Here is a 20,215-nt window from a genome sequence, read left to right on the forward strand (position 1 = left end):
ATGGTCCCATGTCTAAAAAGACATCAGTGTACAAGGTGCCACTGGGACCAAACAATATTCATGGACTACCTGAAGATCAGTTGATCTGGGCATGGGCCGGGTATCCCACTCTTTCATGGTTATCCCAGACTGCCCCTACTCCCTCCTTGGCCAGGACCTGCTTACCAAAATGGGAGCCCAGATCCATTTCCTCCTGGAGGGGCCCCAAGTTAAAGGCCCCCAGGGAGAACCATTCCAACTCCTGACTCTCAGGCTAGAGGATAAATACAAGTTGTTTGAGACCTCGGACAGGGCACCCCAAGACCTAGACTGGTGGCTTGAGGCCTTTCCCCAGGCCTGGGCTGAGATGGTAGGGATGGAGAGGGCCACCAACCACCCCTCATGTGGAGCTCAGAGCCCAAGCCTCCCTGGTGTCTGTGCATCAATATCTGATGTCAAGGGAGGCCCTGGACAGAATCAGGCCCCACATTACCAGGCTCCTAGAACATGGGATCCTGCCGAGTGCTAATCAGCTTAGAATACTTTCCTCCTGTCTGTGAAGAAACCTGGGACCCAAGACTAAGGGACTGTCTAGAGGGGACCAAATGTGTCTTGGAGGAGCTGGGAGGATTGGGATACAGAGCCTTGGCCAAGAAGGTCCAAATCTGCCAGAGAAAAGTTATTTGGGCTACCTGCTGAAAGATGGCCTGTTCTGGCTCCCCAATGCTTGGAAGGAGACCATGCTGCACACCCCTCCTCCATAGAGCTCCAAGCAGGAACAGGAATTCCTGGGCACAGCTGGGTTCTGCCAGCCATGGATCTCAGGGATTGCTGAATTGGCTGCCGACCTCAACCTGCCAGCTCATGACTGCCAGCAGATTCTAGCTGAGGACCAGGGATGGCGAAAGGACCTGTCCCCGATGCTGAGGTGACCTGGTTCTCTGATGGGAGCAGCTAACCTGGTGGAGGGATAATGCAAAGCAGGAACCATCATTGTGGATGGGCACTAGGTGTTCTGGGTGGAACTGCATCCTCCAGGAACATTAGCTCAAAAGGCAGAGCTGATAGCTCTGACCAAAGCCTTGGACCTGGGGGCAGGCAAAACGGTCAACAGCTACACAGATAGCAGGTATGCCTTTGCTACAGTCCATGTCTACGTGACTATATATCAAGAGAGAGGACCACTCACATCTGAGGGAAAAGAAATAAGCAAGCAGGAAATCTTGGATCTCTTGGATTCCCTGATGAAGCCAGTAACTGTGAGTATTATTCACTGCCCAGGACATCAGAAGGGAAGAGACTCAGTGGCCCAAGGCAATAACCAGGCAAATCAAGTGTCTCGAGAAGTGGCTATGCAGGAGCCTATCCCAGTTATGGGCCTGCAAGAGACACCTGCTGGGGAATGGGTCTGGACTAAGGGATGACCTCACTTAAAATATACAGAAGGAGAAAGAACTCAGATTGCTAGCCACCCTACCAACTACTACCTAGAGATGGAAGGGCAACGGTGCACACAAGAAGGAAAAACTATTCTCCCCAGAAAGCAAGCAAGACTTATTAGGCCAAATGCAGGGATGGATTCACTTAGGGGATAAAAAGCTTGTCCAAGCAGTTAAGGGATCTAAAGTATATATAATGGAGCAGTATATATAATGGTTTTGGGCCAGAGAGATAGTAGAACAGTGTAATGTATGCCAGAAATGAACGCTTATATGGCCAAGAGTGAACAGGGCAAAAGACCTGGGGGAGAAGGGCCTGGAGTGTACTGGGAGGTCAATTTTACAGAAGTTAAGCCAGGAAAATATGGTTACAAATACCTTCTAGTGTTTGTGGATACTTTCTCTGGATGGGTTGAGGCTTTTCTCACCAAGCAGAAACAGCTACCATGGTAGCTAAGAAGATATTAGAGGAAAATTTCCAGAGGTTCAGAGTGCCCTAGGTAATTGGACCGGACAGTGGTCCTGCTTTTGTCTCTAAGGTAAGTCAGGGATTGGCAGAGACTTTGGGGACTAACTGGAAGCTCCATTGTGCATACCATCCCCAGAGCTCAGGGCAGGAAGGGAGAATAAATAGAACCTTAAAAGAGACTTTGACTAACTTGACCTTGGAGACTGGCTCAGACTGGGTGGTGCTCCTCCTCTTGGCCCTGTTCCAAGCCTGGAGCACCCCCTACCATTTTAACCTGACCTTTTTAAAGATCCTGTTTGGTACCCCAACTCCCTTGGTGTCCACTGGGCCCTCCCTGGAGGTATCCCAGCTCATTGATAGGAATCCCTTCTTGAGGCTCCAAGCCCTTCCTTCATTCAATACAACATGAGATTGGGGGCCCAAACTATCTGCCTTAAATGCTCCAGGGACACCAGAGAGCCCTCACTGCTTCCAGACTGGTGACTGGATCTATGTAAGGAGGCATAGGGCACAGTCACTGGAACCCTAGGCTACCCTACCCAGTGTCTAAATAATCATTACATTTCTGCCTCCTTCCTCTATCAGAAGGCTCCGAGGAAGGAGAAAGTTTCCCCCAGTGCTAGGGGCAGGCGAGAGATGGTTCTGAGTGTGAACACTAAGGACAGATTTCCTGGAGCTGTGGTGTAAAAACAGTTGGTTTTTACACCAACTTGTGCAGAAGTAAGTCCAATCTACAAGTCTAAAAGCTTTAAGAGGTAGGGACTTAGTCTGACTGTGATATTCCGGGCATTAGGGCCTTTGGGAGGTGATCAGGACTAGATAAGGTCATACCATATTCTGGCAGCTTCAGAAAAGAGGGAACAAGGGCAGAGGAAGCACACAAGTGCACTACGTGTTTCAGCAGGGGATGCTCTGTGCTGCTTTGGGACCTGCTCAGCAGCAAAGTATCCTAACCTGGTGAAGACCTTGGATACGCTGAGCCATGGGCCAACCTAAAGCTTTCTTTATAAAGTTACCTGCCTAGGGCATTCACAATAGCAATGAAAATTGAATTGGTAGATGGGGGAGGGGGAGATGCCTTTGAAAGTTTTTTTTTGTAAACTAATTGTCTTTATTTGGTACAAAGTTTGGATGCTTTCTTGACCTTAATGGGTGCAGGGGTCTTTCTCCCCACTGAGAGGGGATATCCATCTCTTACTCCAGCTGTGACGTGATTGCCCCAAGCAGGCCCAGATGGGCTCCACGTGGCAGCCCCAGTTGTAAAGACACAGTGCAGGTACTGTGTCCCTGCCTTCAGGTTGTTAGGGAAGTGAGCACGTCTGATGTGGCCAGCCTACAGGGTTGCCTACAGCACTGTCATCCAGCAGCCTAGTGAGGGAATGGTTCCTCATTACTGTCAGACCTTGGCATTCCCAGGCAGGAAAAAGGCCAGGGACAGAGAATTTATTAGCATTCCCTTGGGGAGACTCAGGCCTCTGCCAGCACTGCATTTACTAGTGAGCTCTTCCCCCAAAGCCATGTCTCAGAAGCACCAGGCTACTGCCACAGCAGGGAAGGACATCAACCTCCATCAGAGGACTGGCTTTTGTCTTCAACTTTCTATCCAGAGATCTTAACACTGTTATGGAAAAACATTTTATTACACATGTTCAACTTGCTCCCAACGAAATGGTGAGTTTTTCATGTCTAAATGGCATCCATTGTTTATCGTCTCCTCTTCTGCGTTCTTTCATAACCAGCACCCCAAAGTAAAACAACACAAGACAGAACCCACAGATACAGTACTGAGTGTAAGTTAGCTAGTGGGAACTATATACATTTGACTTTAAAATGGCAAAAGAGCAGAGGTTAGAGGTCACCACCACGGCTCCTTTTCTGTGTTCTGATCTGTCAAGCCACAGACAACGGAGAGTGGTTTGTCTTGCACCAGTGTGAATAGCACCATAAGACTGAGAGACACTAGGGACACATCTGTGGGACCATGAGGGTACAGTACTTAAGTGACAGTGTGGGTTTAACACAGGGGCATCACCATTGTGGCCCCAGAGCTCCGATGGCAGAATGAAATCGTGGCAGAGTTCAAGGTGACGATACCAGCACTTGCTGGGAAAGCGCATGCGTGAGGGGTTTAATGTTTATGGCTGCGGGGTGGAGGTGGGGGTGGTGGGGGACATCAGAGGCACCAGGGACCGTGCACACCTATGGGGACTTGCTCTGTCTCAGTTTGCCTCTGCAGATCCACAAGGAAGATTGTGTGACCCTCTGAGATGGCTATCCTGGCGCTCTCATTGATCTGTCTCTAAAATATGAATGTCTTTGGGTAAACTAACAGAAGCTATTGGGCAAAGGGAAAATTGACAGCACCTTCCCCTCTGCCTCTGAAGCTCCCTGGAATTTGTGGGTTTTCAAAAATAGTGTAGGGAGTGTGCTGGTGACCAGGCCTGAGCTGGGGGGCAGTGTTTAGCACAACACTGGGGTGACAACCAGTGGGTGACACTCTCCGAGCACCTCAGGAGCCTTCTCGGCACTCCTTTCTCAGTTCAAGTGGAACCAAACAAATTCCCTGCCACCCTGACCACGTCTATGTGACGGGCTAGTAAAAATCAAAACAGAATAAAACCCAAAACAAAAACAGAAACAGCACCAGTAATAAATCAAGAAGCACTTAAAGATGAGCCCATGGAACCTGGCCGAGGTGAGAGCTTCCGTCTGACACCAGGAGAAGATGGGCTTCTCAAGGTGGTTCATAAGCACCCATGAAAAAACCCTCTGAGAGGTGGAGCAAAGCCAGCCTCCCAGGGCAGCCTCGAGTCTATCAGGCTGGTTTGTTCTTGGAGAGGTCAGTCTGACAGTTCTCTAGCCTTCTGGAAATGGTTAAGTTCTGTGGTGAGAGTGACGACATGGGAATGGAAGAGAGGACCTTTCCATGACACGTCCAGATGGGTCAGTAACGACAGTGATGATCAATTGTGGCACACTGGCTAGAAGGCGGCTTCATGGATGTGTAGCAATTTCAGCCATAATGGTGTTCCTCCACGAGTCCTGGCACATCTTCCCTGTGTCCAGATACTGAAGTCAATCAAGCCTTATGCTGCAGAACCCAGGACTGATGTGTGTCCTCAGATGTGCCAAACATCATCCTACCTTCAGAGGAAAGGCCAGTGTCAATGAAAGCTACGTTGCCAAGGTGTAGCATGTATATAAGGTACAAAGCCCTAGGGAGTGCAGGCCAGAGTGGATGCGCCTGGAGGCAGACTGGGAGCCGGCACACCCCTGAGGAAGCTGAGGGCACCTTCATGTCAGGAGGCAACTCGTGGACCACGCATGTCCCGTTTCATAGCACCTTGAAGAGAGGCTCCTCTGTCTCCCTGTGGGATACACAGTTGAGCTCTGAGAAGCAGATTCCTTCCCAAATCCAGCTCTTTGGGCACGTTCTACCACACAGGTGGCGGGTAGAGTTGCGCGGCATTGGGTTTCTTGTTGGGCTATTTAGATTCAAACTCTCAGGGGCAAGATTCCTAAGACAATTTCTAAGGATTTTCGAGACTACGTTTTTTGAGATGGGCAGAGAACAAGCCTTGATTCTCGTGTTCATAGGAAGGCAGCTCACCCCTCTTCCAGAGAAGCCATTAGCAGAGGTGGTTGGTCAGGGCGTCGCTCTCAGGACAGAGCCTCTTCTAATGTGGTATCTCATTTCCACAAAGCTACATCAAGCCCGAGGAATTCAAATGTCAACAGAAAGCCAGAGCAGAAGCACTAAATGTGTTCTCTCTCTCTCTCTCTCTCTCTCTCTGTGTGTGTGTGTGTGTGTGTGTGTGTGTGTGTATGTGTGTGTAATTTTTATCTGCCAGAGGTGTCCCCCTTTGAGGTACATAGGAGGGAGCTTGGTAATTAAAATTATTTGATGACTCTTGTGTAGTTTTTCCTTAGAAAGCCATCCAGTGGCTGTTAAGAATATATTATGTTCAGAGGACTAATGGCAATGTCAAGTGCACTCTCTAGCTCTAGGCAACTGGATTCTTGAGGTGGCCTTATTGTGGGAGCAGAGGAGTGCTTTGGGGGTCCTGGCTGCAGGGCTGGTGTGCTTTTGGGTAGGGTGAGGGCTCTCCACTCACTAACTGCCACGCCTCAGACCTTGAGTCAGAGCACTGAGCAAGCACTGTGCTGTCTGTCCGTCATGAGCTTGGTGGAGAGGGCGGCTGGCGCATCTTATCTGCGTAGAAGTCCCTACAGGTCTGGCAGCAGCGCTGGTACCATCGCATATCCTGGCAGAGGTTCTTCTCTCGGATGACCCGGCAGTACACTGTCCACTGGTCCCGGGTGCATTTGTAGGTCAGAGCGGCTAAGGGGACAGTGGAAAGAACACAGAGGTTAAAGTCCTGGCTAAATACACAGAAGTGACCCGTTATCTTCAAGTACACATCAGCCTTACATAAACGTATGGACCTCTAGGGCTATATGAATGGTTCTTTTCTCCTATGGATCCATCTCTGCAGCCAACCCAGTCCCCTGACTGAGAGACTCTTGCTGCCTTTTCAGAGTAAGAGACACTAGACAACTTGCTCCAGAGCCTGGAGGAACTGGTCTATGATGGACAGCATAGCTTCTGTTGGCATTTATAAAACATGCTGACGTGGAACGGAGGACATTAAAAAAAAAGGATCCACAAAAACGCCAAGTTGAGGGGTAAACACGTGGCTCACATTTCCCTCAGGCTCTTAGTCCTCCTGCACATAGGAGGTCCCTGAAAAGATACCAAGCAGACTTATGCTGGCAACAGACATGGGTGTCACCTCTATGAGCTCAGCAGCACCCCCCACCCCCACTCAGATGGAAGCTGTTTAGCGTCCTTCGGGGCAGGTCAGGAGCTCCTGATAGTATGGTGGTGAGTGTTGTTAACCTAACAGGAGCTTGGTTCACTCAGGAGACAAAGCCTCTCGCCATGTCAGTCAGGAATTATCTAGAGTGGGTTGACTGCTGGAAGAAGACTCATCCTGAATGTGGGTGGAGCCATTCCATGCCTGGGGGCCTGACGTGAATAAAAAGGAGAAAGCGAGCTGAGAACCAGCGCGCATCTCTCTCTGCTTCCTGACTGTGGACACAGCATGACCACTGATCTCATTGTCTGTCCACCATGACTTCCCCAGGATATGAAGTGTACCCTTAAAGCACAGCCAGAATAACCCCTTCCTTAAGTTTCTTTGGACAGGTGTGTGTTTTGCATTAGAAGTTCCTTGGTTTATCCGAGCCACTGGCTAGACTGTGGATACACAGGCAGTTCCGAACACCAAGAGTCAAACTGTTTACAAAAAACTGTAACCTTTCTACCCTGCCTGTGTGCAGATCCATCATGGCACACAGGAGCCCATGCAGATATCCTCCGGGATCTTTCTAGAAAGAAGCATTGTGGGGCCGTGAAAGGTAGCCTGGTTCCCAGTTGAGCTAAGGCTCGAAATCCCGGAAACCCTTTGGGGACAGTGGGTGCTTCTGCCTGTTCCCAGGCACCAGGCCCCTGTCACTAGCCACAGCCCCCCAGAGATTTGTGGCAATCAGTCATGGATGGGCCATGCCCCAAGCCTCTCCACTTATAGAGGACGTGACCTGTGGTCACATAGGCTCAAGACAGATCTCCATTTTAATGAGGTACCTAGAGGCCTGGAGGACGTAGCCAATAAGCTTTCCTTCCCAGACAATCCTCCCTGCAAAAGGTGTTTAATTTCAGGCCCGCCCTGAGAAGTGGGGTATGGTTTTACTCATCCACTTTCCACCATGGCAATAAATGCCTTAAAACCACGGACTGTCTCTTTTCATTGGGATCTGCCCTGGGGAGCCATGGAGAAGGCCTTTGCCGCCTACAGAGCCACTGTCCAATCTTCTGTAGAAGGCCTCTCTGTGTTTCCAGCCACAGCCGCCATCACGCCCAAGCCAACTGCTGCTGACAAACCAAGGACTCTCCCCAAGGGACCAGCTGGAGCACCCCTCTTTTTCCACAGCCCCGGGCCAGATCCAGCCCGTGGGCCCCCACTCCATTCTCAGCTCTTCTGTGGCTAGGTATCCAAGAGCTTGAGAACCAGATGGCCCCAGCCTCGTTGCAGGCCTGGGCACCCCTGAACCAGCTCCAGCTGTCCCACACTTCAGACTACACTTCCCCACCCCGGAGCAGTGTCCTGGGGCTTCCCTATGGCCCCACACTTGCCTGGCAACAGTGTCGGGTAAGCACGGACAATTCCTCTCGTCCTGCCTCCCCAGTGGCCGTGCCCTGTGGCGGAGTGGATGTGGGACCCCCTAACCCTACAAAGCTTGCCTCTTCACCTCCCTCACACACCGGTGCAGGATTGAGGATGTCTACCTGTGTTGGCAGAAGGGTGAGGGGGATGGTCAAACATCTCTGAACCTTCTTCAGCCCTAGCAAATATCAGCCCCTTTATGCTCAAAGAAGATGGCTTCCTGGCTTAGCTAAACAGGGGAAGAGTTGTGCCCAGAAACCAGGGCCAGGGGAGGGACTCACCGAGGCGAGGGGAGGTGATGGTGTTCACATTGATCTTCTCGTTGCAAACCTCCTGGTGGCACTGTCTGTAGGCTGCTGGCTTTGAGAGAGTCGGGCACTCACTGCCATGGCGTCCAGTGAGCTTGTGCATACACTGGACCACTCTTGACTGAAGCCCCTTCCCACAGGTGGACGAGCACTGCCAGAGACAGGGACAGCCTAGGCTGAGGGTCTGTGGCCTGACCCTCCCATACAGCTGCTCCTGGGCATGTCATTCCCAGGGGCCCGCAATATCTGCATGTCAAGGACACTCACTACCTGCTGAAAGAATGCTGTGGGATGGCAAGCTTATGCCTCACCAAAGCATATACTGAGTCCCTTAACCCCTCAGTGGCTGATAGAGGGAGTTGAGGCTTTGCTGAATCTTGATTGCCAACTTGATGGGATTTAGAATCACCATGGAAACACATCTTTGGGCATCTCTGGGAGGCAATAGTGTCTAAGTTGGGCTGAGGTGAAGAGCCACCCTCTGTGTGAATGTCGCGATGCCATGGGCTGAGGTCCTGGGCTAAATGTGCCGAGCACTGGAATGCATGGCTTCCTGTTTCCTGATTGTGGGCACTGTGTGACCAGCTACCTTTAACTCCTGTCATTGACTTTCCCACCTGAAACCTGAAATGTGACATTGCTTTGGTCAGGTGTTGTGTCCCAGCGATGTCACTGATACAGAAGTGATTAGGTAAGGTACTGAGGACAGGGCACCCAGGGTGAGACTGGTGTCTTCATAAGAACACAAAGAGCATCAAGTGATGCCAAAATTGCTCTCTGCGAACCAGGGGATATCAGTCCCATGTTTTGGTGACACTGTCGTAAACACAACTGCTCTACTAGTCTTAAAAAACCAAGCACAGAACTATGAGCGACATGAGGTATTTGATAATGATAAACAATGTCCTGGCTGCATCTACCACACATGACATTTAGAGTACAGTTTTACCTAGAAAAGAGTTAGTTGTCAATATCTTGTCTTTGCAGCATCTTGTGGCTGCTAGGGGAGTCTGTACAGTGCCCTTGGCTCTGGAGGTTTACAGACACGCCCTCCATGTTATACAAGGACCAGTTTCCCTAATGGTGCTTTTCTGAGTCCCTTCCATTTTTAGTGGCACATGACTGTATTTCCCAAGGTAGTGTGGCCCTCTCCCCAAACCTGGCCCCCTTGGTTCTTACTCTCTCCAGGACTCTTGGCACCATTGCTCCACTAAGTTGGTTTGCTCCCAAGGAAAGAACCACAGCCACGTGCATACCTTGTTCATCTGGTGTCCCCAGAGCCCCCACTTCTCTGATTTATGGGGTTCTGAGAACACTCTGCAAAACTTTAATATGGCCCAGGCTGCATAGCGGCCCAGCTGGAGTTAATAACGGCGCCCAGGGTAGGGGAAGGAAGGAACTCCGAGACTGCTGCGAGTACAGAGAAAGCCAGGTGCTGCTGTCCTGAGCAGTGCTTCCCAGAGTCTCCCTGGAGTAGAAGGAGGGCCTTCCTGGGAGGTTATGGGAGTCACAGGTTCATGGAGGCATTGGTGGTACTATTTTGCCCACGTGGGCTTTGGCAGCTCCTGTTCAGAGGACCTTCTGGGAGCGGGGGCTTTGCCTTCCTGTCTAACAAGCAGGGTCATGCTGGTGTTTGCACTTTCAAGTGTAAACATTCAAGGGAACGCTGCTTGGAAAGATCACCAATCTTCAAATCACAGAACATGTGGTAAAAGTACAGGCAGCTCCCCACTGGGCCGCCACAGCATGTTCAAACCAGCTCAGACTCTCTCTCCCTGACATGCAAGGCTGGCCCTTCTCCTGGCTTCATGCCCAGTTCTGTATCCCAGACACACCCACCCTCCATTCTTGCAGCCCGGAGAATTCACCCCACACCACCAATGCAGATTTTTAGGTGTTAGCCTTAACCTCAGGAGTTCCAGGGTATGTGGATGTCTGAAGGGTACTGAGGTCATATGAGGAGTTCCCACTAACAGCGAACCCTTGACCATGGGGCAGGAGCTAGAGCAATGTATTTTTTAGGGTTATATTGCAAGAAGCTAGGATTGGCTGCAAGGCTAACCCGGTAAGCTTTGAAAAAAATCCTGATGTCCCAACCTCTGCCAAAAAAAAAAAAAATCAGGGAAGACTATGGACGTCACCTTTTTATTTTCAAGTTCCTCAGGTGGACGCAGTGGGTATCCAGAAATGTGAGCCCCCGACTTAACCTGAGTTTCTGTGCTCTGTAGAAAAGGCCTCCTCCTATGAAGCCATCATGTATTTATATCCAGCTAAGCATAATGAAGCTAGAATGATAGCCAGCGGCAGCTTGCACTGCTGGCTTTATGTAGAGCTGACAGGTGTGCTCAGAAGAGGCAACGGGGCAGCCTCCCGTCAAAATACCGCTGAATGTTTTCGTAAGATCAAAACTGCTCTGAGTTCAGGGGCAGCAAGGAGGAATGCCTTCCAATATGTAGTCAGAGTATTTGGCAAAAGGCCACTCATCTGCATAACTGCCACCGAGGTTCATTGTGGGTCTTATGAGGATGGCACGGGGGTTACAAAAAGGGAAAGAGGTAAAATATGTAGCTCTCTACTCCTGGAGACAGGATCTCATAAATGCAAAGAAGAGAGATGGCCTAAAATGTATAAATGTAAAGCAACCACCCCTACAGAGTGCATTTGAATAAGGTCAGAGGCAGGTCAGTGGCACTGTCAGAGCCGTCAAATCAAGGCAGAGCAAAGCCACGCCATCTGGTACGATGCCATGTCTATACAATGTCACACTAATGTGGAGCCATCCCATCAGGTGACGAATCAATCCATCACAGAGCAAAGCTGGGCCAGCGCATGCAAATGTACACGAAGGTGTGTGCCAGAATGTCCCGAGGGAGCGTCCCATTCAAAAGGTGTCTCTCAATGAAAATAGACTGCAATGACTATGCATGCCCTGACAAATGGCACAGGTGTCACAGGGGAGATGGTGGCGCAGATGATGCAAATATCCCACTGTAGTGCTCATGATGGCTATCTGATTCAGTGGTGAGTTCATAAGGCCCAGTTTAAAAATTCTAGAGAAAGAAAATAGCTTTGTGTCTAAACCCAGATGCCTAATACACAAGGTTAATTAAATTAGGTCCAGTAAGATGGCTCAGGAGGTAAAATTGCTTGTTGCTAAGGGCCCAAGTTTGGTCCTTAGGACCCACATCTTTTTTTTATATATATATATATTTTTTATTACATCTTTTCCTCAATTACATTTCCAATGCTATCCCAAAAGCCCCCCATACCCTCCCCCCCACTAACCTACCCACCCATTCCCATTTTTTTTTTTGGCCCTGGTGTTCCCCTGTACTGGGGCATATAAAGTTTGCATGTCCAATGGGCCTCTCTTTCCACTGATGGCCGACTAGGCCATCTTTTGATACATATGCAGCTAGAGTCAAGAGCTCCGAGGTACTGGTTAGTTCATCATGTTGTTCCCCCTATAGGGTTGCAGATCCCTTCAGCTCCTTGGGTACTTTCTCCAGCTCCTCCATTGGGGGCCCTGTGATCCATCCACTAGCTGACTGTGAGCATCCACTTCTGTGTTTGCCAGGCCCCGGCATAGTCTCACAAGAGACAGCTATATCTGGGTCCTTTCAGCAAAATCTTGCTAGTGTATGCAATTAGGACCCACATCTTGAAGGAGACAACTCATCTCCCCAAGTTTTCTCTGACCTCCACATGTATGCTATGGTATGTGTCCCTGAGGGAGCACACACGAACGCATGTATGTGCATAAACAGTCATGTGACTTGTTCATAGGACATTATTGCTATAATGGATATTTGGATAAAACTGCTCACACAATTATGAAAACACTCTGCAAAGCAGAATTCTGACTGCTGTAGAGCCATTCTTACTTTTGTGATGAGTTGCTGTGGCTGGGCCTGCTTTTGGAAGAGAGGGAGGGATACCTGTACTAACCACAGCAGCTCATGACGAGGACCACCTATATGCGCCCACAGGCACCCTGAAGATGAGCATTCCCTTTGAAGGTTTTGATTTCATTAAGAACAGCCCAGGGAAAGGGCTGGCACCTATGTCATTGCCAGTGTGCAGGTACATTTGACAAGGAAATTCTGAGGCTGCTCCAGGACCCTGAGCTTGACAGTGGAAAGGGTCTTTCTAAGGTCAGCTGCCTTCTTCCCAGACCACCCCGCCCTATGAATTAGAGGCTGTACCGAATGGAGATCTGATGGGTGGCCAGGGATCACCCAATTCCAACACTTAGCATCTTTCTTAGCACATTCGATAGCTTTCAGTTTCCCAGTCTATAAAAAGAGCTCTGGGAAGCCTGACATGGAAAGCCTGACGTGGATGATGTCGCTGAAGTTCTTGAACAGGGACATATATTCCTACAAGGCAAGCATGAGTGGGGTTCCCTGTGCTGGAGGTCCTGCAAATCCTACCCTAGGGAAGGATTTTACTTGAGTTTTGCCAGATTTTACCAGGAGTCCTAGAGGGCACTGTTCCCACAGCCAAGGGTGACTGAGGGCCTTCATCTGCCTCAGATCACCTGGAAAAGCTTTTGTGAACATTGAGACATTTGTTTATCCATCTAGAAGGTTAACCCGGAGTCTGCCTCTCAGGTAATGTCTTCCTGTGTTCGAGAGGATGCGATCACTTCATTTTTGTTTACAGGAGTGTGTTCTGATGTGCAAATTTGGAAGACAGAGCATTAAGGATTTTACTGCGGAAGTCCTATTCTGTTTCTGGGGTTAACTTTTCTTTTTAGGTATTCTGTACTAAAGATTTCTCAGGAAATAAATAAGAATGGAGAATTCCCTCCAATGGCCTTCTACTCTGACTGTACTTTGATCTAAGCCTGCCCCTAGCCTAAGAGCCACACAGCTTATCTCTCTGCAGGGAATCTTTGGGGGCAGATGTTTATCATTTCAGGGAGTGGCTGGTGGGAAATGGGCCTGCCGGGACCCTACAGGAGTCTGTGATATTATAGGTCTCAACAAACATTAGAATTGCTATATATATATATATATATATATATATATATATATATATATATATATTTTAGCTGCAGAGGCAGGACCAAGGATAAAGCCGCTGGGAGGGAGGCTGCAGCAGGCACACCTGGAGGTGGCCATCTTCCTTCGTTCCCTTGATATGTCCTGTCAGTAGGATCTAGCTCCTGGTCGATTCCCTCAGCCAGATATCCTGGAGCACCATTAGGGGCCACTCTGGCAGAGATGGAGCTGTTTTTGCAAGGCACCTTTCTGGGACCCCAGGCTCAAGTTACAGAGAACAGAGACTTGCTGGGAATTCCATTCTTGTGACCTCCCCTGAGGCCCTAGACTTAATTAAACACGGAAGAGATGACAGGCACTCCTGATAGCATAGGGGTTTTGCCTCAAGCCGTGCTCTGAAAGCCATTTTTTTCAGGCTTTTACAATCTAAGCAAACACATCTATAAAAACAGATCTGGTCTTGTTTGAAGCTCTCTCCAGGCTGCCCCCGACCCCCCTTTTAAAGTGGCTCATTTCATCAGTATTTAATGTGGCTCCCCCAGATGCACTTAAACCGAGACAGAAGTAAACCATCCATAAATCCACGCAGGGAAGCTCATCCTTAGGCCCTGTGAAGGACAGCTCTCTTCCTGTCCCTTCTGGAACAAATAGCTATAAAGCACACTGTCTGCTGCCTGGTGACCACACTGTCAGGGGCAGGAAAGGCAGGAATCAAAGACACCTGAGACAGAGGTGCCAGGGTGGGGGGCACAATAGTGAAATAAAGATGTTATGGGCTGGAGCTGTTGTTCGGTGGTAGAGCATTTGCTTAGCATGCAGGAGGACAACCTGGCTTTCATCCTCATAATCAAAAAACAAACAAACAAACAAAAAAACGAAACAAGAAACTAAAACACCCCACCCCAACAACAGAAGTCAGGATGCAGACCCACAAGGCAAAAAGGGAGATTAAACGTGGATTTTCTTCATAGGCTTTTAAAGGACATTACAAAGGGACTAGGAAAAAGGGATTTCTCTTCGGTTAGAGAGTTTTAGGCAAACAGGAGGAAACAGGTTACCAGACTCTCGTGACACTGTGCAGCAACAGTATTGCTTGGCATCTTTCAAAAGACAGTAATTGTAATAGCCATTACAGTAGGACCCTCCTGTTGACAGTGTCCGTGGCTTAGGGATGTTCTTGTTAGTTCTTACACTAACAGCTAATAACCAGTAGCCTAATGTGCTTGGCACACAGTAGGTGCTCAATAAATGTGCCTGTAGGAAATGAGGTGCCATCTTTCAGAGGCAGGGTGTGAGCCTTGAGCCAGCAGGGAGGAGTCAGGCCCCACTGCTGCTCAGAGGCTCTGCCCTGTGACACCCTCCTGGCAAGAAAAAACCTCTTCTATTCTCAGCTGCAACCAGCTGTAAACAACACAACATTCTAGTGGGATGCTTCCAGGACTTATTATTATTATTTTCTTAAAATCTTATGAGAGAAATGGTATCCTGTGGGAACTTATTTGGGGGTAGAGGAGTTCAGCTCAGGCTGCCCTGCCTGTACTGATTCTGGGTAGACTGAGGCAGGAAGAAACTCGCAGGGCAGCAGAAGTAGGTTCCGGATGGTAAAGACGGAGCAGAATCCCTGACAGTAGCTCCACTTTCTGTTTGCCTCAAAGGTGCCTGGCTGGTGAAATGCCAGAAGCTCTTCAAAGGCTTTCCTGACAGTTTCCCCTCCAGACTTGGCAGGAACCGTACAAACCCGGGGCAGCTGTTGAAACCTGAAATAGTTGGTCTGGACAATAATGAAAATCTTCACAATGTTCGTGCTAACTCTGACATGTAAGGCAAAGTTAGACCCATGCACTCACACACACTTTCCCCCTTTAGCTTGGCTTGGCTTTCCAGAGCCTCCCCTAACTCCGAATACGCAATCTGACACCTGGGAGGACTCAGGTTGGGTCTTTACAGTCAGGAAGCCTGAAAGCATAGCACCTGTCCATGATTTACAAGGGCTGAGAAGTCCTCAGAGGTTAGCTCGGAGGAGTCTAAAATGGTGGCTCTAAGTTTTTCCTCTGAGGGCAGAAGATTCCCATTATCACTGTCCTCTCTATCTTTAGTAGTGGATGCAGGTTCCATGGAACTCCCAGGAAAGCTGCAGACAGGCTAGGAACCAATGTGAGCCCCAATTTCCGCATCTAGAAACCTGGGACAGATGGCTGTGAGGGTCAAATGGGGTCACATGAGTGGATGTGCTCTGCCAAGGATTCTGCCCAAATAAGTATGATCTTTCACCAGCACCTCATCCAGCACTCCCCAGACAGGGGTTCACAAGGTAACATTTATTCTTTGTTCAGCTCTTGGGGCTTAGCATAGCCTTGTGCTGGTCAGGAGGCCCTGGAGGCACATGGAGTGGCCTACCATTTGCATCTCCATTTGTGAGCATGGGGTCCAGTGCAGAGCAGAGGCTCAGGCAGTGCTGGCTGAGTCACAGTAAGGTGGCCACTGGTCTACAACAAGTAGCGACCCCAGCAACGCAAGCAGAGGCTCTGAAGTGGCACAGGGCAGAAGAGCTTTCTGTAAGTAACACTGTTGGCTCATTTCTAAGGCCATGGCCCTCAGTCCTTCTCACCCTGTCAAAAGCACAAGAAAGTGTCTAACAGCTCCAGGCCCTGGAAGCATCCTGACCACAATGTTTGTGTCCCCCGGGATCACTGCTGGCTAGTGGTTTGTTGTTGTTGTTTGTTTGTTTTTTGGATTTAAAAAAAAACTTTTATTGATTCTTTGTGAATTTCCCATCATGCACTCCAATCCCACTCATCTCTCTGTCCCTCTGCCCTTGCAACCTTCCCCCAAAAGAAAACAAAGAATAAAAGCTAAAAAGTAAAAAAATAAGAAAAACCATCTCGTGGTGGAAGCTGCTGTGTGTCCCACTGTTTGTCCAAGCATCTTTACTTGAAAATGTTCATGGCACTGAGTCATTGGACTAGCTTGAGGCCTCTGGATTCTGCTACACTGTCAATATTGGATCCTCATCAGGACTCCTCATGGTTATCCTTTTGTTGCCCTGTGTGATGGGGATCCTGCAGCTTTGGTTCTGCAGGACTGGTCCCAGCAGTTCATAGATGGGGTAGATGTTGGGTTGGGCCAACTCAAAGCTTTGAATCTGGCCTTGGGTGGTAGCTGAGTTGGTCAGCCCACTTGCCTGACTGAGGCTTCAAGGAAGGTACAGGACCAGCTCTCTTACCCTCACATCATGGAGGCCAGCTCTCTAGCACTGACTTGGTGAGGGGCAGGGCAAGCTCCCTGCTGTCATGCCCTAAGAGTTGGCTCTTCTACATTAGGGTGCTGCAGCCAGGGAGGGGCCAGCTCATCTGTTCTCACATCTTTGGAGCTGGCTTTCTCCACCAGGGCCAGTTCTACTGTGCTGTCCAGGTGAGAGGTGGTGTCATACTGCCTAATTCTTATATCAACTTGGTACAAACTAGAGTTATCAGCAAGGAGGGAACCTCAAAGGAGAAAATGCCTTCATAAGATCTGGCTGTAAGGCATTTTCTTAATTAGTATCTGACAGGGGAAGACTCATACCATAATGGATGGTCATGTTCCTGGGATGGTGGTACTGGGTTCTATAAGAAAGCAGGTTGAGCAAGCCATGGGAAGCAAGCTAGTAAGCAGTATCTCTCCATGGTTTCTGCATCAGCTCTTGCCTCCAGGTTCTTGTCCTATTTGAGTTCCTGTCCTGACTTCCTTTGATGATCAACTGGGATATAGAACTGTAAACCAAAGAAACCCTTTGTTTCCCAACTTGCTTCATGGTATTTCATCACAGCAAAGGAAACTTGAACTAAGACACTGCTCATAAATATTCTCTCTATATTTTATTTTTTTGTGCTGCCCATCTCACAGGAGGAGGCCAGAGTACGTGTAGACAGATAGAGAAGGCTCCCTTGGGGCTTTTTAGAGGCCCTGTACATCAAGAAAGCTCATTCCGAGGGGGACTCTGCTACTTGTCATTTTGTCTGCTATTTGTGATATCATCATTTGTCTGCCAATTGTCATTTTGATCCTTTTGGTAGGAGAGACACCAGATTTAACATGTGCTAACATGTCTCACACTCAGGACAAAAGGCTAACTGACATGCCTATTTAACAAATCAAAGAAGAATCTGACCATCTGCCTCCCCAGCTGCCTGCTGGTTACACAGTCATCATGGCTGGCAGCCCCCACACCCTACCTTGAACTCTTTAGCCCACACCTCAGATTCTCTGACTCCTACATAACCCAGCCACTTTGGCTACACATGTCTCTTGGTTTCCTGGCTTGCTCCTGGCCTCTTGGCTCCTCTCTTAGCCCCATCTTCTCCCCCAACCCCCATCTTCTGCTCTGACCCTCCTGTTTTAACTGTCCCAGTTCCCCAGGGTTGAAATCATCGGCTCTGTATCTATGGGGTGCAATTTGTTATTGGGGCTGTTTTCTAGAAAGTGCTACTCTATCCCTGGAGCTACACTGTGGCAGGCCCTAGCAATGGCAGTACCAAGGGCATGGATGGGAATATGAGGCATGATCCTTGTACATGACTCTAATAAAGGGTTGTCTGCTTGTTGGAATCTAGATCATAGAGAGTCTGCCAAGCCTCTCCCAGATTCAGAGCTTTTAGGGGCCCAGCTGCTCCCGACACTGCAGTAGACATATATAGCATTAGGTCCAAAGTGGCTTCCTAATAGCAGGGATGCTGACACTGTCCTAAATGACAGTCTGGGCTCAGCTCAGGCTGCACTCTGATGGGTAAACAGAAGGATTACCACTTAAACACAGTAGTCCTCAGAAACCCCGTGAAGTGGGTTTCTGTTTGTCAGGAAAAGTTATTTCCCTTATTCCTACTCCCTCCCACCTCCCAGCCAACTAGTTCTGGCAGTAGGGCATCTAGTTCCCTATTCAAGGTCTCAGGACATTCTGGTTTATACACTTTCTCCCACTTTCGTCCTTAAAACCAGGAAGGCTTCCCACATAGTTTGCTGTTCTATCTGCCCCTAAGACATAGCCTGGAGGGATACCCCCAGGAACACTGGAGCTCTGACACACTCAAGATCACAGTTGAAGCCACAACATCTTTCCCAACACCCAGCATAAATGGGACCTCCACAGGAACCAGGGAAACACAGACATCTGCCCAGCCAGAGGCACAGTTTCCTTCCAGTGTACACCCATGCCTGGAGCAAACCCAGGGATCTGCTCCCTACTCACCCCTGCAACACCCAGAGAAAGCTTGACTACAGGGAGCTCTGACACAACAGGATCTCAGGAGCTTGGTCACACCAGGATTTCAGGATCCCAGAGGCAGCTTGACTCCCAGGGGGGCTCTGACACACCCAGGATCTCAGGATCCCAGAATCACAGAATCCCAGAGATAGCTGGACTCTGAGTTCTGACACAATCAGGATCACAGAAGGGACAGACTCCAGTCAGAGACAGCAAGGGCAGGTAGCACTTGAGATAACCAGATGGTGAGAGGTAAGTGCAAGAATATAAGCAACAGAAACCAAGGCTACTTGGCATCATCAGAACCTAGTTCTTCTTCCACTACAGCAAGTCCTAGATACCCCATCATATCAGAAAAGAAAGATCTGGATTTAAAACCACATCTCATGATGATGATAGAAGACTTTAAGAAGGACATAAATAACTCCCTTTGAGCCTGACAAATACAGAGGCTGATGCTTGCAGTCAACCATTGGACTGAGCTCAGGGTCCCCAGTGGAGGAATTAGAGAAAGCACTGAAGGAGCTGAAGGGGTTTATAATCTCATAGGAAGAAAAATCAACCAGACCCTCTAGAGCTCCCAGGGACTAAACCACTAACCACGGAGCACACATGGAGGGACCCATGACTCCAGCTGCATATGTAGCAGAGGATGGCCTTGTTGGGCATTGATGGGAGGAGAGACCCTTGGTCCTGTGAAGGCTTGATGCCCCAGTGTAGGGGAATTAATTACAAGGCAGGGAGGTGTGGAAGTGGATGGGTGGGTGGGTGAGCACCTCCATAGAAGCAGAGGGAAGGGGAATGGGATAAGGGGTTTCGGGGTGGGGGAACCTGGAAAGGGAATAACATTTGAAATGCGTGTGTGTGTGTGTGTATATGTGTATATATATATATATATATTGAATGACTGAATGACACAGGTTTTAATTCCCCAGGAAACCTTTCTTTCTACCCAGGGAGTTGGCTTGTTTGGTAGTTTCATTGTTCCCTTGTTACATCTGGTGTTGAAATCTGGGAGAGATACTGCTCACCCTCTAAGATCATAGTCCCTCCTAACTGAACTGAACTTCTGGTTTGACCCTCCTGGATGTGGATTATTTGCCTATGCAGGCTTCAGTCACTTACCACATTCAACCCTAAGATTTAGAGTCTGCCTCTTCAGCTGCTTCTCTTCTCTACCGTTACCCACTTGCTTTTCCTTGCCTACTTGGTACGTGTCCTCTCAGAGCTGCCTGCTCTGTCTCTTGCTCACTGGAGCTTGCTATATACTCCTGGGAACCTCATCACAAGGAGAGGGGTGCCTATCCACTGTGACCCTAGGTGCCTCACTGACAAATCCCTCCGGGGATGCCCTTGGGGACTGAGACACTGTTCTATGGCACTTACCTCTTACTGTGTCACCCTCCCTATGCCTTTGGTCCTTTTCTAGTGGGATCCTTACCTCTGGTGAGACTCCTATTTATGGACCCTTTCCCAAGTCTTTTCTACCTCCTAGTTGCTATTCTCCTGTGAGCTCTTTACTGCCGCCCTTTCTTCAAGGATCTTTCC

At 49.1% G+C, this 20,215-nt stretch overlaps 1 protein-coding gene across 1 annotated transcript in view; it reads right to left on the reverse strand.

Moving 5' to 3' along the window:
- Nucleotides 1-5,921: 5,921 nt before the first annotated feature.
- The window catches only part of Adamts17 (ADAM metallopeptidase with thrombospondin type 1 motif 17), a 306,153-nt gene continuing 291,859 nt past the window's right edge, over nucleotides 5,922-20,215 (reverse strand). The window contains exons 22-23 of the mRNA XM_021167985.3: nucleotides 8,396-8,573; nucleotides 5,922-6,229 (exon numbers count right to left, since the gene is read on the reverse strand). Coding sequence (XP_021023644.1) covers nucleotides 6,063-6,229; nucleotides 8,396-8,573 — 345 coding nt within the window. The 3' untranslated portion in view covers nucleotides 5,922-6,062. The remainder of the gene's footprint in view (nucleotides 6,230-8,395; nucleotides 8,574-20,215) is intronic.

Source organism: Mus caroli, unplaced genomic scaffold (assembly GCF_978045245.1).
Source record: "Mus caroli unplaced genomic scaffold, Mus_caroli_1 scaffold_8, whole genome shotgun sequence".
NCBI classification, from domain to species: Eukaryota; Metazoa; Chordata; class Mammalia; order Rodentia; family Muridae; genus Mus; species Mus caroli.